We start from the raw sequence: 25000 nt of genomic DNA, 5'->3' as shown, positions 1-25000 counted from the left end.
ATTCTCCCAACAGCAAGGATGCACATTTTCCCCAGTTGATACATGCAGATGAAGCTTTTCGAAAGCTACCTAAAGAAGAGATCAATCTTGAAACATCCTCCGAGTCTTTTATAACTACTGTTATGTCATCTGCGTAAGCTGTAAGTTTAACTGGATCTACACTGGGGAAAATGGGAATATTAACACCACGTAGTTGCTTCCTAAGTGAAACTAGGAGAGGCTCGATAGATATTGCATACAGGAGACCTGAAAGAGGGCACCCTTGCCTTATTCCCCTGGTTACAGAAAAAGGCCTAGTTAGGGAACCATTAAGTCTTAACATGCTGTAAATTCCATTATATAATATCTTAATGAGTGAAACAAAATATGGACCAAAACCAAACGCTTCCATGGTCTTAAATAAATATTGATGGTCCACCCTGTCGAACGCCTTTTCTTGGTCTAGTGAAAGAAAACCAATGTCCAAATGATGCATTTTAGCAACAGTAATGATATCTCTCAACAAAAAGAGATTGTCAAAAATCGACCTTTTAGGAACACAAAATGTTTGATCTTTATGAATGACTGATGCCATACATTTTTTAAGTCTATTAATCAGTGCTTTTGACAATATCTTAAAATCAGCACAGATCAATGATACCGGACGCCAGTTCTTTAGACACCCAAGATCACCCTTTTTTGGAATTAGGGTTAAAATTGCCCTTCGACAACTCAAAGGAAGAGTTCCTTGCTCAATACATTCAAGAAAAACACCATATAGGTCTTATCCGATTAAGTTCCAGAAAGACTTGAAAAACTCTGCTGAAAGACCGTCCAACCCAGGTGATTTCCCAGAAGACATCTCCAGAACAGCTTGGGAAAGTTCTCCAAATGATAAAGGACTATCCAATTCATCATGTTCCTTTTCAGATAGCTTAGATAAATCATGTAAAAATTCATCAGCTGCAGCTCCATCACATTCCTCGGAACAGTATAAATCCTCGTAAAAGGAAAGAGCATATGCTTGAATTTCCTGCTGATCAGTTGTAACTCCACCACATGGCATCTTCAATTGATGAAAGATCTTCTGTTCTCTTGACTTTTTTTTCAAGTCCAAAAAAAGAAAACTGTTGGAGCATCCATGTCATTCAGCTGAGCAAACCTGGTCCTTACAAGGGCTGTTTTTCCTCGTTCCTCCAATAAGCTCTTTAAAAGGATCTTATCTCTTGCAACAGAGTCAATAAAGGATGAATTATTGTGGGTAGATTCGCTGCTTTGCCCAAGAATATCTTTTTCAAGAGACTTCATTTTTTCTTTAAGGGCTCTAGTACTATGTGTAGTGTACTGTTGGCAAAAAGTCTTAATTTGAGCTTTACCGATGTCCCACCATTGACTCAATGACTGAAAACGGCATCTCTCCTCTCTCCAAGTTTTCCAGAAAAGATTAAAAGAGTGAATAAAAGTGCAATCCTGCAATAATCTATTATTAAAGTGCCAATGTGACTTAAAGAATCTAGGAATAGAGACAGAAACTTTAATAGATACATAGTGGTGATCTGATAAAAAAGATGGCGAAATTGAGCTATTAAAGAACCTTCCCCTATTGCCTTTTACAACATAGAAACGGTCAAGTCTAGCTCCTGACATATTATTTGAATTAGCTTTTAACCATGTGTACTGTCTAACCCAGGAAAGGCCTCCCTCCATAAATCTACTAAATTATGATCATGAAGTAATTTCTTTAAGCTCTCAGCAGAAGGTGGATGAGGTTCATCATGATTTCTATCCAGATCTGGATTAACAGTACAATTAAAATCACCACCAAGAACAAGAATATTTCCCTGAGGACACTGTGATAAAGCATGAGAAAGTGTTTTAAAAAACAGAATACGTTCTTGACCACTATTTGGAGCATACACATTAAAAAAAGAAAAATGTGCATCACCCAAAGCAACATCAGCTCTCAAAATCCGACCAGGCACAACCTCGACCATATCTGGCTGACTACTAATAAATGGAGAAAAAAGAATGGCAACACCTGCACTAAGGTTAGTTCCATGACTTAACAAAACATTGCCTTTCCAATCACCAGTCCACTGTGTCTGATTCTGCTTATCTGAATGTGTTTCCTGCATAAAATCACATCCGCTTTCTTTAAGCGCAAAAAATCAACTAAAGCCGCTCTCTTTTCTATACCCCGACAACCATTAATATTAAAAATTCCAATGTTTAAGGTTGTCATGAGGAAAAGGAAAGGAAAAAAGAACAAAAGCCCAAAAAATCACCCTGTTAATAAACATGGCTCTAATATTTCTTAGAACAGATTTTCAGTCTTTTTTTGACAGCGCTTACATGTTTCTTGAGTCGATATCGTTTTTGGCTGATCAAGCTCCTCCATGAAGCTTTTCTCATAGCCATAACACAAGAATCAACAAAAAGTTGCAAATCAGAGAAATACTTCTCTAATCTTGGTCTTCGCTGATTAAAAGTGCTATCAAGGAAAAGTATTGATTTGTTGCACTGTATAATAAGGTGGCTTCTTTTGAAGGCTGCATTGTTTTTTTCTACATAACTTCCTTGTGAACTAACATCAGTGAGATCATCTACAATATCAGAGTCCTCGCTGTCATAATCGATATTTACAGACTGAGTCTCACCTCTCCCGGTGAGCTGCTCCTTGCCACTCAGTGACAGGCCAACAGATGCTCGCGAGTCCCGCGACTCTCCGACATCCGCGAGTTCACCTGACTCCCGCGGGCGCTCTGGATCACTGATTCCCGCAGCGGCGATCTCAGCCCCACCGCTGACATTATCACACTCACTAGTGTTCACTAAACACTTTTCTGCGTCCCCAGCACAACTGCTAGCTGCGTGCTCTTTCGGATTTTCTTCGTCTTTAGACAAAGAATCCGATACAGCCAGATCAGTTTTGTTACCTAACGTTACATCCTGATTAACATTTTCCAAAGTAAGAGCCTCTTGCTCCAGAAGTATATTAGGTTCATTCACATTTTGTTCATTCACCTTATTAGATGGACAATTTTGTCTTGTGTGACCAAAAATCCCACAAGAAAAGCATTTCATTGAATCCGAGCTAATAAAAATTTTATAATCTTTACCTGACAAAGTCAATTTCACGGAAACATCCAAATTTTGAAATTCGGCATTCAAAATCATAAAAGTTTGCCGTCTGAAAGACATCACATGTTCCAAATTTGGATTTTTAACACCGAGGGGGATCATTTTAATCGGCATCAATATTTTGCCATAACGGCCAAGTAAACGCTCAAGTGAATCATTAGAAATAAAAGGCGGCACATTGGAAAGAGTTACCTTTTTAGAAGGGCTCGACAGCGGTTAAAACAGGCAGAAAAACATCACCAACAGATAAGCCAACTTCTACTAAATGATGAACCATAGACTCCTCTTTCAAAAACACACGACAGCTTTATTCATTCTAGATGCAGACAGAATGTTCCGAGCACCTATTTCACTACTAACAGCAGTCAAGCAGTCTTCGACCGTGATAGAGTCATCTGGTATACATTTACAGCCATTCCGGGCTGTTAAGGTAGCAAACCCGTCGGAATCTGCCGACATTTCCACAACCCCTAACAGCTAACTACAAACTAAACTAAACTAAATTATTAAAGAAACAGAAAAAAGGAGAAAAAGAAAAAAAACTCACTCAAACACGCCGCCACTCACTCAAACACTCACGCGTTCCTCCCAGTCACTCCGCACATGCGCACAGAGAGAGAGAGAGAGAGAGAGAGAGAGATAGAGAGAGAGTGAGAGAGACAAAGGAGTAAAACACAGGAAGGCACATCAGTTTCAGTCCCCAAACTAAAAAAAGACTAAACCCCTTGTTAAAATGCCCCAGGCCTGGTAACAAACTATAACTTCCTTCAAATGACAAAATCAACCAGTGTTTTACCACTTTAAGAGTTACACAATGACTAACAGGAAAGTAAATGTTGTCCATCAGTGGGTAAATGTGACGGTATGTCTTTATTAAAACAGGTTTGCTGTGTCAGCACACACACACACACACACACACACACACACACACACACACACACACACACACACACACACACACAGGACAGCAGATCTGAGGAAACGGGAGGAGACACACACCATACAGATACGCCTGACAACACAACACACAGATCAACACCCACCCACAGACAGCACTGACTCAAATACACTAAAGCATGATACAGAATTACAGCTAAAACCTGGTCAAACACTGCTGATCACCACAGAAATAACCTTACTTTGTGCAAACAAACCAAATAAGTGTTTTCCATAATACAGACACAATAGAAGTCTATTGAGCACAGTACAGTACCAAAGGGTTTAAAAGCAGAAACCTCAAGCTTGTGTTTTTGTTTAAAAAAAATTTAAATGAATACGTTTCATTTCATTTGAGCTGTAAACCTATTTGTGTCATTTAAATAAAGACTGGTTTTTAAATGGAACAACTGCAGGTGATTCATTAAGTGCTTTATGAGTATTTAAAACTATTCATACAAATATTATAAGAGACATCTACATACGTTTCTCTGGATTTACTGGATTTACTGGGTATACAGTAGCTTTGAGTAAAGGTCTGATAACATTTCTTCCAAATTTAAAATAAAAATATTGTTATTTAGAGCTATGTCATCAGTAGTTTACAGAATAAAACAAAAAATATGTTTTAACACATAACTGTAAATCATAAATCCAGAGAAAGTGAGTATTTTCAAGTGGTCTCTTAATTTCTCCCAGAGCTGTTTGACAGTTCATCTATTTTAAGTCGTCAGATTGATGAAACTGTGCTTTTCAGACAGTTTTCTGGAATATGGATGACTCTAGCCTGTGATGAAGTGTTTTGGTGATATTCAAGCGTTTGGTCTGTCAGACTATACCAAGGTTCATCCATGCAAACGTGGAAAATCATGTCAGTTAGTTTAAAGAAATCCCAGGCAACGGTTTCCCTGCCTGTTCTTGGAGAGCCCAAGTTAATGTATCTCACATGAGCGCATGAAGACGCATCACATGCACACAGCAGCCCACAGACTATTAAAAACACATCAACACGTCAGCTGTTCACAAAGCACACACACACACCTTTCCTAAGAGCAGATGTGCTGCTCACACCAGGAAACACAGGAAAGACCAGAGGTGTGTGTGTGTGTGTGTGTGTGTGGATTTAAAAACAATGCATGAAGAATCCAGTGCTGCGCGAGAGCAGGGTGACAGTTTGTGGCGTGTACCGTGGTATCAGGGCGTGTGCTCATAATATGGGCGACTCCTGCTGCGCAGACACAAAGCTCCGTTCCTGTCACACCTCACCGGCACAGAAACACTCCCGCTGTCTCTCTCGGCCCTGACTAATGCTGCGTCATGTGACGGATGGCCGGCCCTGTCCGGTCTCCAAGCGACTCGTATCAGTGATGATCGTGTTAGTACCGTTATGAAGCAGTAGCAGTGGTTTGGGAAGCAGGGGAACCTGTCGAGTGTGTTCAGGTGATAATCACACCCTCAGCTGCTCGCTGACAGACCCTTCATTCAACATTCATCAGATGAAGGAAAACTGACACTACAGACAAACCAAAGATTCACGTTAAATGATGAACTCCTGCTGTGTTGAAGAACTCTTCCTCCCATTGTGTTAGTGATCAAGTGTTGAACATGAGCAGCACAGACTGGCTGTTTCTTGCCATGATTACCTGTAGTGACTACATGCACACTGAGATGCAAATAACAGCAAGACAAGTAAAAACAAACAGTATCTAACATTATCTGCCCTTGAAATGGGTTCCTCACACCTATTAACACTCTAGTAACTGAGATCCAAAAAACCAACCACCAAACATCCGTTCACAGACTCAGCTAGAGAAAGAAACAGCGCATCCTTGGATGATTCAGAAGACCAGTCCTCAGTTTCAAGTAAAATGACTCTTAAACTCTCACGTATTTCATATGTTAATCTTTGGCAAGCTACAGTAAAGGCTTTCTGTTTTCAAAGAGCTTGTTTTGGTGAACTGCATGGAAACCAATGGCAGACAATTTGACCACAAAACAAAATTCATAATTTTTGTACAGTCCAAAACACATCTAGGTGTCGAAAACTTGCATTCACACATTCATGACACTAAATGAGAAAAAGTCACACGATTTCAAGCAGAAATAAATAGTTCAATCGATTTTCAAGCAGCTAAAAGTTTGAATGTGGGTCAAGTTCAACACAACAGGAGGGTAAAAGAAATAATAAACGAATAAATAAACTAATATAAATAATTATAACATCAATAACAAAAAAAACACTTCTTCTTCTTCTTAACACAAAAACCTCACATGACACACCTCCAACTCTCAAACAAAACTAAACACAAGCTCCACTCGTCTGCACAACAGGAACCATAAAACTCAAAAACCTTGTAGAAACTCTTCTAAATCTTCAACATAACTAAACATTACACATCTACATGGCTTTATCTTTGCTGAAAAACACATAAAATAACACTTCATGTCAACATTTACTCCCTTAATACAGTTACATGCAAAGCAGGCTGGGAACTTCCCACTGCACATTAGTTATGTCAATAAAAACGATTCATATAGTCCTACACAAAATGATTAAGTTAACCTACGTTTACCATTTTAAGTGACTGAACATAATGCAATTCAATTGTGGCAAAATTCTCAAGAATTACGTTGCTTAAGCTCATTTTAACAAAGTGATTTAAACAAGCAGCAGTACGTTGGTACATAAAAAAATAAATAAAATACAGTTAAAGACCTAGAATGGACCTTTTGTTATTTCTATGTTCTAAGAACCAAAAAAATGCAGCCTAGATGAGCAGAAGAAACTCCTGTAAAAACCATTAAAAAACATCCAATACACTAACATTTAACCAAAAATATATTTTCTTATGTTGTGTATGTGAGCTTTATATTATTCTTACAGCTACTCTGCTTATATTGACTCGAAAATAGTGTGGCGTGTGTCAAAGATAAACATGCTCATATGAATAGCTACACACATGAACTCAATAACCAGCAGTTTCCATCCACTTTGGTCAATGAAACCATCACTGCAGCACACACACACACACACACACACACACACACACACACACTCTATCTCACACACACACACACACACACACACACACACACACACCACACACACACACACACTCTCTCTCTCTCTCTCACACACACACCCCACACACACACACACCACACACACACACACTCTCTCTCTCTCTCCCTCTCTCACACACACACCACACACACACACACACACACACATTCTCTCTCTCTCTCACACACACACCCACACACACAACAGACACACACACACACACACACAACACACACACACACACACACCACACACAGAACACACACACACACACACACTCCTCTCTCTCCCACACACACACACACACACACACACACAGCACCACACACACACACACACACACACACACACACCACAGACAACACACACTCTCTCACACACACACCACCACAACACACACTCTCTCTCTCTCTCTCACACACACACACACACACACCACACACACACACACACACACACCACACTCTCTCTCTCTCACACACACACACACACACACACACACACACACACACACACACACACACACACACACACACACTCTCTCTCTCTCTCTCTCACACACACACACACACACACACACACACACACACACACACACAGAGTGGCAAAACAACACGTTCACAAAGTGCAACCCCCACGCAACACAAATGCAGCACACGCTACTTAAAATGTTCACTTCCTCTGGCCTGTGACACACAACTGATGCACTACAGCATGAGACATGTTCACACACTTGTTTCCATGAACCCTTCTGAGCCACCTAGCTAGACAGCAGTGCAGGCATCACAGCCGAGCTCTAAACATCCCTTCTGATGGCCAGAATCGAAGACTGCACTGCATGTTCACAGAATGCATTGCAACAAGTGGGAAAAAAGTAACCGATCAAGATTGAAGCTGTTGAAAAGTCACTTCACACAGTTCACAGCAGTTCATTTCACATTTCAAATGCACTAAACTACCAAACCTCTTCATACAGTCTCAAATCAACTCATTCTTCATAACACTGACAAAGGTACAAAGTTAGAGTTGTGCTGTGGACTATTTTTAAAACAATATGTCTATGGGTGTATTAGTTATTGTCTGTGGTGTGAGCAGATATGACACCTGTGCAGGTGTTCAGCTACATCTAACTGTTTAGATAGTCTTTCAGTGTTTAGATTCAGAATATATTTCTATATGGCATTACTGTAGAGATGCAGCATAATGCTGTCTTATTCAGTTTTTTATTATGTGAAGGCTTAACAGTTTAAGTATGTAAAGGTAGAAATTGGCCTGTATGTCCGCAGTATTTTTGTGTTATTTGTGTTTCTGAGTGAGAAATCAATCCATGTGGTTTGAAAGATTATTTTGTGTCAAAGCAATGATAATTAATACACAGTTTAGCCAAACAGATAAAAATGTGACCTAAGAAACGGGTCCTAGCCATTGTTAAAAAAACTTGAACCTTGACTTTAACTCAATATGCACCTATAATTGAGATGTTAGACTCAAAGTGAGTCGGTCTGCTGTACTCGAGCATGCTAGTGTGTCCACATTCATTCGTCTGCGCTCGTACCTCAGGATCTTCACAGCTCCCCTCGTCCAGGTCGCTGTCTTCGTCCTGCGTCGAGTCCCGTTTGTTGCCGGCAGTGACACATGACTCCGTCTCTGTGGCGATGCTGTCGTTCCTGTCCTCCTCCTCGATGGGGTCCTCGTTCGGGAAGCCCTCGCCCTCTGCCCCGCAGGAGGGACTGTCAATGCCGCTGTCCCGATTGGGGATCTTTCCGTTTGCCTCCGTCCCCTCGGGACCCTGCGGCCGCTCCTGCTCACCGTCTCCATGTTTGCCGCTCCCTTCACTGTGGTCATTCTCCACACCGCTACTGGAATGTCTTTGATGCTCTTTGTGAAGTTCATCTGTAATCTCCACGTGATTGGCAGAGTCCGTCTGGAAGGAGTCTAAGCTGGACAGTCTCAAAAGCTCTGAGATTTCACATGCTTTAAATGTAAGTCCGTCCTCAGCCGCCGCTGGGGACTGCATGAGCTGAGGCTGACCGCTGGCGTCCGGCTCTCGAGTGGCTGGAGAATCCATGCCGGCTCCCCAATGGAGGCGCTTCCTCCACCGAAGACCCAGAATCTGAAACCTTACAAGATAAAGGAACAATCAAGGTCTAAAAAATGTAAAAGCAATAAGTTTTGCCAAACATGTGTAACGTGTGCCCTGTTTACACCAAAAGGTGATCATAATTGCATCTCCTGTAACCACGGATTTGATTGAGATTTCATCACTTTTGTGAGAGAGGTGGACGGATACGTCCTAATTAATACAGCCATGCACTGCTTATGAGTGAGAGTAAGCAAATGGAAACAGTGACTTTCCAGTTTTTGCTGAATTGACTGTTTTGTTGTGCTTTCTAAAAACACATCTCATAATGCTCACGTGTGAAGTCAGTGGTTAGTGGGCTTCTTTTTGTGGCTGTACAAACACATTCGACCCCTTGAACGTTTACATTACTAAAGAAATCCAGTCAATGCATGTTAACTCCCTCTGGAAGTGGTTAAAAGTGGACAAACGCCACACATTTTAGACCCCATTACACCTGCATTTAACATCATCCACAAAGAAAATGCACCTTAATAGCAGGGGCCAGGTGCTTAAACTGTCTGCAGAAGAAGTTGCTCATCTAATGTTTTTTCTTCAAGACTGCCCTTACCAAAAAGTAGTATACTTCAAGTTTATTTTATTAAGTATACTTAAGTAAAGTTCAAGTATATTTAGACATTTTGTAAGTATAAGTCAAGTATACTTAAATGTAATTTTAAGTATATTTCTGAGGAGTACATAAAAAGTAAACAAAAGCATACTTTCCTATTTTTAGTTTAAAAGAAGTATACTAATAGCACACTTGAATAAACTTATTTTTCGTAAGGGTGGCCATTAGCGAAAACATAGAATCTGAAAAGACTGATTAAAACTTGACCAACTCCTAATTAGTCAAACTAGCTCTTAAAGCAGAGCCTGACTGTTTATGCATCTGGACCCCGACATAAAGATAAATAACATTCGGTAACACTTAGTTAAGGTCCCATTAGTTAACATTACTTAATGTATTAATTAAAGCATTTCTTTTTAATCTTTGTTAGTTAATGAAAACACAAATGTTGTATATTAGTTCATGTTAGCTCAGGTCCACATAGATTTTAATAATGTATTAGTAAATGTTAAAATGAACATGAGATGCGTTTAGAAGCATTTTCCATTCTAAGTTCACATTAACTAATAGAGTTAACTACTGTAAACACAGAGAATCTTACTGTAAAGTGTCACTAAACAAACATATAAGATGTTCATATATTTTTTAATAGAAATGTGAGTAGTTTGACTGTGCAAAACCACAATGAGTCCGGGTCTGAAGCCTCCATGAAGTTCTGGCCTTCTTCAGTTTAAGTCTACAGGATTTTATGCCCATTTTATTGTGCACCAGACAGAAATCATAAGTCCACTCGATTAGAAACATAACCACACACCTCTCTTCAACAAAGCCACATGATCTGAGGCACACACCTTATGGACGGCTAGAGGTTTGTTCAAAGCATCCCCATACACCCGATTAGATCTTACCTGGAGCTGTGGAAGCCCTGCAGACGGGACTCTGGCTCTCGGGACGGGACCCCGCGGCAGCAGGTGCACAGGCTTAGGGGGCACTGACAGACACACAGAAAGAGAGAGAGAAGACACTCAGACCAGCTCTGTCTCCATCACAACAGTCCTGTTCCACATCCCCTGAGAGAGTCACCCTCCATACTGATCCTCCCAATCCACCCGCCACACCGAAGTCACATGAAACACAACCAGAAAGAGTAGAAGAAAGATGGAGACACTTCAGCTGTCCGAGAAACTGGCAGCTTCCTGAACTGAGAACAGGAAGTGGAGATGAGCGTGCAAAAAAATTCTGCGGTTACACAGCAACAGCAAACACACAAACATAACCACACACACACACAAACAATAGAGTCAAGAAGATGAAGTGTGTATGTGCATAAGTGCATAAACTGCCTCAAATCAGAATGCATTTGTAACGTCTATATTGGATGAGTTGCATATTTAGAACTGAATGAAATATAACTTCAGTGATGCAATTTACAAGCTGAATTCAGGAAGCAGATAGTGCTGTGCGCACTTCCTTCCTCTATCTGTTTTGCTCTGTCTGAAAGCCACAATATATCCATGCAAGTTCACACACATCATCAACACACATGCATGCTGGAAACCCCAAAACAGGAGCATTAACACAACAAAATCATTGTTTTTTCAAAAGACTGTTGGTATGAATGACAGCAAGACGTGTTTAATACCGTGGGGTTTCTGTGCTCTGGGCGTCTTGGGTGTGGCTGAGGGAGTGGGGCGTGGCCTCTGTGTGTGCTGGGCGGGGCATGGCCTGGAAAGGGGCGGGGTTTTCTTCTTCTGAGGCTGCTCTACAGATCCACAGGAGACAAATCTACAGAAAACACACAAAAACACAAAACATGACCGCATATGAGATGCCACAGATTTGAGCATTAACGTATCGGCAGATGAAATCTTCCAGCAGCCCAGTCAAAGGATAATGCAGAGTTTCTATGTTCAGATATTTTAGTGAACATTACCCAAATTCTTATCAGCTTATATTAATTCAAACAAAAAAGTCTTATTTTAGCTGACTCTCGGTTGGTTTGTTTGGTAAACATCAGCTTCCTGGTTTTCTTGTGTGTATCATGAGAAAGTTAGCAGCTTTAATGTTTACCGTGAGTTAGATTGTCATCTAATTGTGTTTTGAAAGTCCTGGGGCTATACTTCCAAATCTGTGCATTTTAACATTTGTACTGAGGAGTGTCTTGACCGTGGACTTCTACTGTAAGTGTATTACTGAACACACAACTTTGGATCATTTTTACAAAACGAGGAATGAGTCTGAATTATTTTCTGTGGTAACTAACAGCAGAGATGTAATGAACCCAGAACAGTTTTTAATTTTAAAAAGCATATGTGAGACATTTCACACAGTCTAATTGCCATGCTGCTTCTTTACAGAAGCTTTATTATCTATATTCCATCTATATAATTTAATCTGTGTGATTCTATATTACACATTATTTCGAGCAGCTTCTCGACTCGACCTTCATCATGACCAGAGAGACAGCAGCCATCACCTGAACGATCAACACAGACACAACTACATCCCAAACTCACCGACCGCTCTTCCCCACAGCTCACAGAACTACCTCCAGTGATTGGACATTTGCATGAGCGTTTGCAGAAGCGTACGGACAGTTTTCAACAGTCAGAACAAAACATTTCAAAGCATAAAACCTCAACCTGAACACGTCATCATAAAGTCAGCTGTCTGACGTGCGAGGACCTCAATACACCTGCTTCCCACGGACAGAAGATTATGTTTCTCCTAAACGATAAGATGAAGTGGAGACCGAATAGAAATCTTCGTCTCAAACTGTGCATACAAGTGCCAGGATAAAGTCTGCCATCAAAGCTGCGAGATCCCAATACCACCTCAACATCAGATCGTTCATGCTTCTGAAGAGGATACTTAAATGAAAGTTCTGTGATCTCTGATTGCTGATATCTCCCAGTCTTCTGAGTAGTAACTTTGAGCAATAACATGTTAAAATCACAGAAAGAAAGAAATGAGTACAACATGAGACTTACTGTATGCTCTGGTCCAGATCATATGCTTCTCTCCTCAGGACTGACTCAGTCTCTCTCTCTGTGTGTGTGTGTGTGTGTGTGTGTGTGTGTGTGTGTGTGTGTCGTCAGCCCCCTCCCTGTTACCTCATGAATATGTAAAGCAGACAGGTGAGAAATTCTGAGCTGGCACTGGCTGCACCTGCTGTTGTTAGCAGTGCTGAGCTCCACCTGCCAAACCGGCTACACATGCAACTGTCTGTGTGTGTGTGTGTGTGTGTGTGTGTGTGTGTGTGTGTGCTCAGCTATAATCTAGAGACACAAATGAGCTCAATTTGACTAAACCTGCCTTTTGCAAACATTCAGGAGCTTCCATAAGTAATAACATTGTTTCAGTAAGGCAAATGTGACCCTTTTCACTGTCTACACACTCTGGTTTAATTATACACAATTCATTAATGCATGTTATTACAAATACAAGAAAAAAAAAGAAAAGAAAAAAAAACCTGTTTCCAGCTGACATCACCAATTCCTCATTGTTCCACCATCTGTCATAGAGACACTGCTCCTCATAGATAAAAGTCCCAAACTACATTTATATTCACATTGAATATCCTGTTTTACTGGAGAAAAAAACATAACCTCATTTTGGGAAATGTCATAGAAATCGTCATAGAAATAATGTAAATAAAGTTGTTTTGTTAGTTTTTTTCCCTGTTTGTTTTTATTGAACAAATGCAGGGTTTTTTCTATTAGGGTTAGTGAGTGAGTTAAAGTTCTTTTGTGGGAAGTCGTGGCCTAGTGGTTACAGACTTTAACTCCTAACTCTAAGGTTGTGGGTTTGAGTCTCGGGCCGGCAATACCACGACTGAGGTGTTCACGGTGTGTGTGTTCACTGCTGTGTGTGTGCACTTTGGATGGGTTAAATGCAGAGCACCAATTCTGAGTATGGGTCACTGTACTTGGCTGTATGTCACGTCACTTTTTTTTTTTTTTTTTTTTTTTTTTTTTAGTAATTATAACTAGCTGCATATAAAAATAATATAAGTCTATGGAATGATGTGTGTGTGTGTGTGTGTGTGTGTGTGTGTGTGTGTGTGTGTGTGTGTGGAAACAGACCACCATCCCACCGAGCTCATCAGCTGGCACACACACACACACACACAGACATAGACACACACACACACACACACACACACACACACACACACACACACACACACACACACACACACAGACATAGACACACACACACACACACACACACACACTGAACGGATACAGAGGGAAATGGGTCAGCAGTGAGATGAAGAGAGATATATCATCAGTGCCGCCCCTCTGTCCGCCTGCTGCCTCCTAACCTCCATCAGTGTGTGAGTGTGTGTGTGTGTGTGTGTGTGTGTGTGTGTGTGTGTGTGTGTGTGTGTGTGTGTGTGTGTGTGTTCTGGTATGTCCTGACTACACCTCTGTGAGAAATACAGAAGTGGTCCACTGCACAACGCCCCAGGACACATACACTCACACATGTTCTGTACAGATACACTTTTCCTCATAATACAGCACATCATTTTCTGCACTTTCACAGCATTTTCTAGTTTCAAACTGTCAAGGCAAAAGTGTCTCAAAGTGAGGAATCACCATTATTCATTTACGGTCAAACACACAGTGTGTAAATGTCAGAGTAAATGTGTGTTCACACCGAGCCAGGACCAGCATGACTGTTACTATGACAACAGGTCAGCAGCGGGATCCGTGACGACCGGCGTGTGGAAGGACCAGACTCATGAAACACACACACATCACTGTCACCGAACAAGAGTCAGCTCTTAAATAAACCATTTTTGTTCATACTTGTCAGTACTGAAAGAATTCTGTGTGTTATTGACATTCAGTGCAGTGCATTCTGGGATTGCGTTCTCTGTGAAGGACACATGTTTAGCTGTTTACGGAGACAACTCACTATATATCAAGACAAAATGTCCATCAATCTGATGATAATTTAGTTTTTTTTCTAATGTTCAGATCCTACTGATCCTGGTGGGACGTCCCGCACATGTGTGTCTAAACTAACCAATCACGTCACACATCTGAGGCGGCTCGCACAAGAGCAAGACCACCGCATCTCCTCAGACCATCCTAGCCATGAGCACATATCATAAACATTATAAGAGACACGCAAAGACATGCAAAAATCCAGAAACCGCACATTCTTCTCAGAAACAGGATATTTCAATGTGAGCTCACGAGCTAAATCACTGACAACAGTTAAGAGATTCTCCCAAATGAAACTGTGGCCTTTGGAATGATTTACTAAGCAATACGACTCAAGATGTCATGCTATATCGTGAATATAGTCACAGGTAAAGAGTGCTGTAAGTAATTCTGGCAAAAACCGACAGACTTCTGTTTCAGATGCAGATCTGCTGAACAGGTGCTTCACATCAAAGCTGCACTGAAGTCATTTTACAGTGTGATAGAAGCTCATTTCTTTCTTAGAATTAAGCACCACAAAACAGAAAAGAGTGGTCTTTGCCTGTGCAGACACAAGGGCATTGTGGGTGGCTGCCGGGGCAGCGCTCTGTGGTCTTTGAGGTCACTAGAGTTGTATTTGGTTGCTAGGGAGCTGCTGCTGTGTTCTCGGTGGTTTCTGAAAGGAATAGTTCACCCAAAATTAATATGTACTCACTCTCAGGACACACACACAAAAAAAAAAGGCATTTTAAGTTTAACATTTTACCCTTACGAATTAAAACATCACTTCTGGTTAATAATTCATAATAACACTTCCTCCAGTGAAAAAGTGCATTTGCTGTTGTCTCTCACATCAAAATCCAGACACATATTTGTTTAGAGCTGTTTAAACGCTGCTTGAATCTGTGCAGATTTCTCTCCTGATTCACACCAGAACACTTTTTTCACTGGAGGAAAGTGTTATTATGGATTATAGACTCTGTGTATTTGAGTTAAAAACATCTTAATGCTGGATGTGTTTCATCTTTTGTCTTCTCCAGATGTTCACTGTTGGACTGGAGTGCTGTGGATTACTTGTGGATTATTGTGATGTTTTTATCAGCTGTTTGGACTCTCATTCTGACGGCACCCATTCACTGCAGAGCATCCATTGCTGAGACAGATTTTTGCAAATTTTCATTTTTATGTTTCAAAAAAAACAAAAACACACAAAACCCAAACCAACTAAAAATGATATAATTTTCTATTTCTTAAAGTGAAAGGAGCCCATGGACCCTCAAGTCTCTGTGATGTTATGTGCCAGTTTAAGAAATCGCTTCAGTTACAGAGAACAGTTTTCTTAACACACAGGTTTCCTGCAGTTCGCACTTATTCTAGTTCTTCCTTCAAAACTGTTTTATAAATTAATTAAAACAAAAATATTGAAATTCTATTTAAAATGCACAATTTGAGGTATTATTAGCTCATAACAGGAGAAGTTGTTAATGGGTTGCAGATTTCCAATCACAAGTATAGTAATACTGATACATGATTAACAACTAAATATGGAATCCAGCATGATTACATTATCACTGAAGACTTTATGAGCATTACAAAGTGTATAATCCTAAAACCACTTAAAGAAATATGTCAACTCCTTTAAACAGCTGAAGGAGTAAAAATGCTCCCGTATGAAGCAGCATAACCTCAGCCACAGCACAAATCTCTCAATAAAACATGAAAGCAGAGCATGTATATTTCAACAGGCTCGAGCTCTAGTACTCCACATTCAACAGACTGACACACAGCAGATATTACCAGCTCAATACCGTCTGCTGGCCAACACAACAGAAACACATCACCAACACAGAAACATTAACAGCGACCGCAGAAAATAAGCAGCACTCACCAGCTGTGCTCTCCACGCTCACACACACACACACGAGTCCATCTGCACAATAGCACACGACTGATACGCCTGAGACCGGCTCCCATCCGCTCCTCCCCCTTTATCTGTCCCCAAATCCCCTCCATCTGAACAATATACACCCCCCCCCCAACACTGACCCACAATAATGTTTCCATGGCAACGAATGACAGCAGGAGGGAGGAAGAGAGAATGGAAAAACCATACAGGAAGGACAGCCTAAGAGAACCAATGAAAGAGTCTGGTGACAGACAGATCAATAAGTGGCTATATCGAGGTTATCAGTGATAGATTTGTCTACCGCAACTATCCTGGGTACCCCAGCAACCTCATAGCAACACCCTAGCAACCACCCCGAGTACAATAGCAACTGCATAGCAACACCCTAGCAACCACCCCGGGTACCCTAGCAACCACATAGCAACACCTTAGCAACCACCCCCAGGTACCCTAGCAACCACATAGCAACACCCTAGCAACCGACCTGGTTAGCCTAGCAAATGCATAGCAACACCTTAGCAACCGCTCCGGGTACCCTAGCAACTGCATAGCAACACCCTAGCAACCACCCAGGGTACCCTAGCAACCACATAGCAACATCTTAACAACTGCCCCGGGTGCCCTAGCAACCACATAGCAACACCTTAGCAACCACCTCGGGTACCATAGCAACTGCCTAGCAACACCCTAGCAACAACCCAGGTACCCAAGCAATCTCATAGTGACACCTTACCAACCACCACGGGTACCTTAGCAACACCCTAGCAACCACCCCAAGTACCCAAGCAACACCTTAGCAACCACACTGGGTACCCTAGGAACCACATAGCAACACCTTAGCAACCACCCCAGGTACCCTAGCAACCGCATAGTTGCAACACCTTAGCAACCGCTCCGGGTACCCTAGCAACTGCATAGCAACACCCTAGCAACCGCTCCGGGTTCCCTAGCAACAGCAGCAACACCCTAGCAACCACCCAGGGTACCCTAGCAACCACATAGCAACATCTTAACAACTGCCCCGGGTGCCCTAGCAACCACATAGCAACACCTTAGCAACCACCTCGGGTACCCTAGCAACCGCATAGCAACACCCTAGCAACAACCCAGGTACCCAAGCAATCTCATAGTGACACCTTACCAACCACCACGGGTACCTTAGCAACACCCTAGCAACCACCCCAAGTACCCAAGCAACACCTTAGGAACCAACCCGGGTGCCCTAGCAACCGCATAGCCACGTTTTTTCAAGCCAACTAAAAGCTTGTTAAAACAGCTGTGCTGCCCAATATTTTTTTAGAAACTTTTTTTTTCTTCTCAGGATTCACAGATGAATAAAAAAAAATAAAATCAAAAGAACAGCATTTATTTGAAACAGAAATGTATTTGCTGTCACTTTTTATCAATTTAATGTGTTCTTACTGTACAAAAGCATTCATTTCTTTCTGGAAAAATGTAATCTGTAATACAATATAACACTTAAAAGCGTCCCAAGATGCTCCTCATGAAACTGGATGAGATTCATTTCAGAGAGAGCAGAGCTGGAATCTCATGAGTTTGCTTTAGTTTTACCATGTTTTGAAGCAAGAAAGAAGTAATTCCCATACATTTATTTTTCTAAAATGTCAAAAAGAAAAAGTCCTTATACCCAATGAATAGTATAACAGCACATCACAGTTATAATAAACCCTGTAGTCACACATACATCAGCAACAGAGCTTTGGATAGGTCTGTAGGTCACTGTTAATCTAATGAGCTCTTCTTCACACTCACAATGTTGGGCTTCTGTGTTTTATGAGTTCATTCTGTAGGTGTAATGGTTGCTCTACTGTTCAAACTGTGTTTTGTTTAAAACCAGGGCTCTGAACTGGTTCAAGGAACAAAAACAAATACCGGAAACAAACAAAATTTTGACAGGAACAGAACCAGAAACAGAAACGAAATCAAATTTTATAGTTCCGAACAGTATAGAAAATTTGAAATGGCCATTAACCGGTTAGTAACGTTATTTTATCGTTCCATTTAATATTTGAAATTTGCTGTAAACCAGTCACGAATTCCAGTAGTACTGTCTATACAGATGTGACGCTGAAGCCGTCGAGTGAAATGTCCGCTCAGCTGTGAACTCATCAATGGTAAGAGCAATGGCAATGCACCGCCCTTAGAGTTTATCTTAGGATCCCTAACGAAAAAGAAGTTTATTCATGCGTGCTATTAGTATACTTCTTTTAAACTAAAAATAGGAAAGTATGCTTTTAGTTTACTTTTTATGTACTTCTCAGAAATATACTTAAAATGACATTTAAGAATACTTGACTTATACTTACCAAACGTCTAAATATATTTGAGCTATACTTGTACTCCTAGAATCCGTGTTTTCATTGTTATACGGTAGAGGGCGCTAGTACACATCTGCTATACAGAATTTCCAAAAAAAACACAAGTGAACAAGAAAAAGAAACAATGAAAAAAATGTGCTAAATTACGGTTCATTGTGAAACGTTCCAAAGGTTTCAGAAAGGAAAACGAAACAGCAGAGAGTATTTTTCTTTATTTTGCAAAAGCTTTACAGTTTTAATTATTTTGCAAAAGCTTGAGAGCTTTGAATAATGTACCAACCAGCGTTGGTATGACCATCACGCCGGGGCCTTACACGCACACACATCATTTTGCTATATTGAAGCCTGTTCATTATCAAAATAAAATAGAGTTAAAGGAACAAATAAAAAGTTACACTGCTCCGTTGTTGCGTTCAGCCTGACCGCGCCTCACCGTGCTGATATAGCCGATGTGAAGGATGATGTTTTTCCATTTTCAATACCCCTCACACAACACTACAGGCAGTTTTAGATAAAAGTGAAAAAAAAGTGAAAGTCGTGACATTTGTCAAGTATGGTGACCCATACTCGAAATTTGCTCTGCATTTAACCAAACCCCACACACAGCAGTGAGAAGTGAACACAGCAGTGAACACACACCCGGACCAGCTATAGATCCAGCGCACGGGGAGCACAGTGCCTTGCTCAAGGGCACTACAGGCATGTTTTAGATTCTCAAAACACTTCATTCTCTGTGATTTATAAGCTTGTTTCCTCATGGGGACCAAAAAAATCTCCCCACCATGTCAAAATTTACTGGTATTACTATCCTTGTGGGGATGTTTGTTTCTCATAACATAAATACCAGTACACACACTCTCTCTCTCTCTCTCTCTCTCTCTCGGTATCTATCCTCTCTCTCTCTCTCTCTCTCTCTCTCCAGTCACACATCACCCCCTCACAGACACACACACACACACACACACACACACACACACACACACACACACACACACGTTTGTTTTTGTGAAAACTGGGCACATCCCAAAGGCGTAATGGTTTTTATACTGTACAAACTTTATGTGCTATTGCCCTACACCAACACTACACCTAACCCTACCCCAAACAGTAAACGTGGTGCTATTACAGATTTTCAATACACTCCATTCTGTGTGATTTCTATGCATTTTGAAAAGTGGGGACATGGAGTAATGTCCTGAAAAGTCACCTTTTCCTTGTAATAGCTATGTTATACCCTTGTCATTATACAAATTTGTGTCCTGATATGTCACAAAAACACGCGTGCACACACACACACACACACACTCTCTCTCTCTCTCTCTCTCACACACACACACTCTCTCTCTCCCCCCTCTCTCTCTCTCTCTCTCACACACACACACACACACACATACTGTTTCAAGTCATGTAATACGTGAATCAATTGAAACTAACAGTTTGTGTGATGTGTGGAGGGAACTGAACAATAATAATAGGCAGTATACATGGGCACACTCCAGAGATAATGTTATTTTAATGGCCTGGCTGGATAGGTTTTATTGTTTTAGATATCATTTTAATATTGTTAAAAAGTGTTTAATTGTTCCAGTTGGGTTTTTGGATCATTGTTTGGTGTTATTTGAAGTGTTTATAGCGAATGTTAAAATAAAGAGTGTTTATTGGCATTTTAATGCATATTTGTTGGGTGATATGAATTTTAGGAATGTATTTTGTAATCAAAAGTAGGACAAATTGTTTTATTGGTTAAAGACAGTGGTGGGATTGTGGGAAAGTGGAAATTAAAGCATTATGTCAACAGTACGCTTTCAATGTCTCTAGGGATATTATGCACTCAATGAGATAACTTGAATTCCAGATTATTGACTTGCAAAAATTGGTTGAAGTTACTGGGGAACAACAATATCTTGATGCTCTTAAATGCAAGAAGTAATTTCTTACAGACCTGCTGGGTATAAAGACACAAGGGGCTCTGGTTAGATCACGTTATCAGATGCTCACACAAATGGATGCCCTAGATGGCCTAGAACGGAAAAATGGGCAGAGTCGATTTATTCACTCTATTCAAACAGAGAATGGGCAGGAATTGAAAGAGCCCACAAGTATCAGGAAAAGGGCTGTACAGTTCTATGCTGAGTTATATAGTAGTGAATATAAAGAGAATGAGGAATTATCTGCCAGGTTTTATGATGGCTTGACAAAAATTACTCTGTAGTAAAACTTGAGAAGCCTCTCACGGAGCAGGAGCTTTTAAATGCTTTGAAAGATATGAAGACTGGTAAAGCACCAGGCATTGATGGCCTCTCCGTTGAGTTTTATAAGGCTTTCTGGGGAGTGATGGGCAAACCTCTTGGATGTGTTAAATGAAAGTTTAACTGAGGGTTCCCTCCCTCTAAGTTGTAGGAGGGCCGTGGTCACCTTACTGCCAAAGAAAGGTGATTTGCAGGAAATTAAGAATTGGCGACTTGTAAGTTTACTTTGTACAGATTTAAAGCTTTTCTCTAAGACCTTGGCTAATAGATTAAAAGATGTGATGGGGTGAGTAGTTCATTCTGACCAGACCTATTGTATACCCGGAAGGTCGATTATGGATAACATTAGTCTTATCAGAGATATTTTGGACGTCTCTGGCTATCTTGATCTTGATATAGGCTTTATTTCAGTTGATCAAGAAAAACCTTTGATCGAATAGAGCATCAGTATCTTTGGAATATGCTTGATGCTTTCGGCTTTGGGTCTAATTTTAGTGGAATGATTAAGGTATTGTACAAAGAGCGACAAAGACATTGAGAGCGTACTGAAGATCAATGGTGGTTTGAGTGCCCCTTTTACATTTGGGAGAGGTATAAGGCAGGGATGTGCTCTCTCTGGAATGTTGTATTCCTTGGCAATAGAACCAATGTTAAATAAATTGCGTTCTTGTATTCAGGGTTGTAAGTTAAGGAATCACAGTGTTCAACATCAAATATCTGCCTATGCAGATGATGTCATGATTTTAATCAATGGAACAAAAGATGTTATTAATTTGGCATCAACTGTTAGTGAATTTGGTGTAATTTCTGCTGCAAGAGTGAATTGGGAGAAGAGTGATGCACTGATTAAAGGTAAATGGAAGAATGGTTTACCAATTTTACCTGGTGGGTTGAATTGGAAAAGGGGGGGTCTTAAGTATTTGGGTGTGCATCTTGGAGATGAATCGGTGCAGCAGAAAAACTAGGATGGGATTATAGAAAAAATGGAGGGCAGACTAAAGAAATGGAAATGGATTCACTCCCAGCTATCTTTTAGAGGGAGAGTACTAATACTGAACAATTTAATAGCCTCAACTATGTGGCATAAGCTCACTTGTGTGGAACCTCCCACTGGATTATTATCACGTTTACAAACAATATTAGTAGACTTCTTCTCGGACAGGCTGCACTGGGTCCCTCAAAGTGTGCTTTTTTTGCCAGTGGAGGAGGGAGGACAAGGTTTGGTGTCTCTATTGAGCAGATATGCAACATTCCGGTTACAGTTCATTCAGAAGTTTTTAACAGGCTCTGTGGATGTGATATGGGGAGCAGTTGTGAAAAACATTCTTCACAGAGTGGATGGACTTGGATTAGATACTGCTTTGTTCCTCACAGATATTAAAAAGCTACACTTGAGTGGGCTATCTTCATTCTACCATGGGTTGTTTAAAGTGTGGGGATCTTTCATCATTAAAAGACCAGGAAATGCTACTTCTCTGTTCTGGTTGTTAGAGGAGCCTCTAGTTAAGGGGGCTCGTTTGGACATTAGAGATCAAGTGCTGAATCTGTTTCAGAGATTGTGTGACACTCAGACTCTAAAGCTTGGTCACATGATTAAAGTGGCCGGATCTGAATTGAAGGACATTGTGGCTGTGGCATCTTTATTGGGACAAAAATCAATGAGACAAACCTCAACAATCATGGAGTTATGGAGAAATAAACTGACAGCAGAGGAATTATAATTTCTTAAAAGTTTTGAGGAAGGAAATCTGCTTCCTGATATGAGAGATCCTTTTCCCGAGCACTGGATTACACCAGATTTAAAGGAGATGTCTGGTACTTTGTTAAATTTGAATTGGCTTCAGGACTTATTATTAGAAGAATTAAGTGGAAAAATGATTTACAAATGTTTTGTTAAAATATTGTACAAGTCCACACTGTGTGAGAAAAGTGATAATGTCTGGAGAGAGAAATTTGACATTGGAAATGAAGTTAAACCACTTTGGAGGGTTTTATACAAGCCACCATTGATGAAAAATCAGGAGATCTACAATGGAGAATCCTGAAAGGGGCTGTTGCTGTTAATGCTTTTGTCTCAGTTATTAACTCTTATGTTAATGAAGGTTGTGTTTTTTGTGGGTAAAGAGAAACAATTTTTCATTGTTTTCTCAAATGTAGTAGGCTCAAATCACTTTTTGTATTATTAAAACAATTGTTTATAGGTTTTAAGGAAAGTTTCACCCCTAAGGCTTTCATTTATGGGGCAGGATACAACCGCAATCAAAGATTTAAATGGCAGTTGATTAACTTTATGGTTGGCCAGGCAAAAATGGCCAAGATGGTGTATTATTGTTTAAGGCCTTTATTAGGTCTTGGATCTTGGTTGAGTTTAAATATTATAAAGAGATGCAGGACTTGGGAACTTTGTATTGCAGAGGTGTTTTAATGAGGTTTTTTGTACTGTGTTTGAGTGGGGGTAATTTTTAGTTCTTTGTTGTGTTGATTGGTTGTGTGATAATGGTTTGATGGTTATTTGTTATTGATTTAATAAAAGTATGGGTTAAAAATCAATCTCACTCACACACACACACACACACACACACGTTACATGAGTTTGAGACTGCAGTTGTCACACACACACACACACACACGCACACACGCACACACACGCACACACGCACACGCGCACACGCGCACACGCGCACACACGCACACACACACACTCACTCTCTCACACACACACACATACACACCATCACACACATACACACAAACACACACACACATGGTAAGCATGGTAAAAAGGTATCTTTACATTGCCAAAGCATAGAAACATTTTAAAAGACATTTAACACAAATATACATAAGAATAGAAGTAGCCTATAGCATATAGAGTCTATATATATGTATTCAGTAAAACAAAAGTACTAATAAAAATTCCAATAAAGAGACAGGAGAAGGCCTGGATCCTGTCATGTCAGTGTGTGTGTGTTGTACAGTGTTTTCTTCTGCTTCTGTTCTGCTGCTTGTTCTTTTATCATGGCAGGACTCGACGTACCTTGCAGCCAGGTTAGAGCTTGTTGAGGTTTCTCCAGAATGTACGGCAGTTTGTCCTTTTGTTGTATCTGGTAAAGTCTTTGTGCTGGTTTGTGAATTGGGGGAAGAAAGTTTCCCTAATTTGTGTATAATTAGGGCATGTTGTTAAAAAGTGCAGTTCTGTTTCCACTTCATGTTGTGTGCAGTGTGGACACAATCTGTCTTCTTTCATCCGCCAGGTCTGTCTGTGTCTGTGTCTCTATAGTGAGGTGATGGTCACTGAGTCTGGACATGGTCAGGACTTCTCTTAGTTTAGGGTCTGCCACTGTGTTTAGGTATTCGCTGGGGTTTATATTCTCTGTTTAGAGACAGATAGCATTCTAATTTACTTTGCTGAGCTGTTGCTTCTGTGCAGTGTTTCAGATATTTCTCTTTCTGTGTTTTAATGATTTGATTTAGTCTAGCTGGGGTTCTGGATTGTAATGTCAGTTACGATGGGTGGGGGGGGGGACTGTGAATGCTCTGAGAGAATTTGGATTTAGGTTGGTGATGAAATAATCTACTGTATTAAATAATCAATGTTTTAAAATTGCTTGTTTTATGTTTTTAAAATTGCTTGTTTTATGTGCCCGTGTGAATTATTATGTAGCTTGGTGACCCAAGTTTGTCCATGTCCAGCAGTTTGGCCACTCTGTGTTTGGGGAAGAGCTTCTTCTCATCTATAAACTTCCCATTTGAGTCAAT

General features: G+C 40.5%; 1 protein-coding gene across 3 annotated transcripts in view; it reads right to left on the bottom strand.

The window, feature by feature from the left end:
• The window catches only part of LOC109075545 (FYVE, RhoGEF and PH domain-containing protein 3-like), a 51754-nt gene that overhangs the window by 12121 nt on the left and 14633 nt on the right, over window positions 1-25000 (bottom strand). Inside the window, exons 1-4 of one of the 3 annotated variants that reach the window (XM_042762995.1) lie at window positions 16636-16754; window positions 11453-11595; window positions 10719-10801; window positions 8676-9240 (exon numbers count right to left, since the gene is read on the bottom strand). In XM_042762995.1, coding sequence (XP_042618929.1) covers window positions 8676-9188 — 513 coding nt within the window. In that variant the 5' untranslated portion in view covers window positions 9189-9240; window positions 10719-10801; window positions 11453-11595; window positions 16636-16754. Of the gene's footprint in view, window positions 1-8675; window positions 9241-10718; window positions 10802-11452; window positions 11596-12800; window positions 12863-16635; window positions 16755-25000 lie in introns of those variants that run through there. The other 2 variants (XM_042762994.1, XM_042762993.1) reach the window with 2 other exon arrangements.

The sequence above is a fragment of the Cyprinus carpio genome, chromosome A8, assembly GCF_018340385.1.
Source record: "Cyprinus carpio isolate SPL01 chromosome A8, ASM1834038v1, whole genome shotgun sequence".
Taxonomy (NCBI): Eukaryota; Metazoa; Chordata; class Actinopteri; order Cypriniformes; family Cyprinidae; genus Cyprinus; species Cyprinus carpio.
The sequence above is the reverse complement of the archived record's forward strand: the minus strand, read 5'-3'. Positions and strand labels throughout refer to the sequence as shown.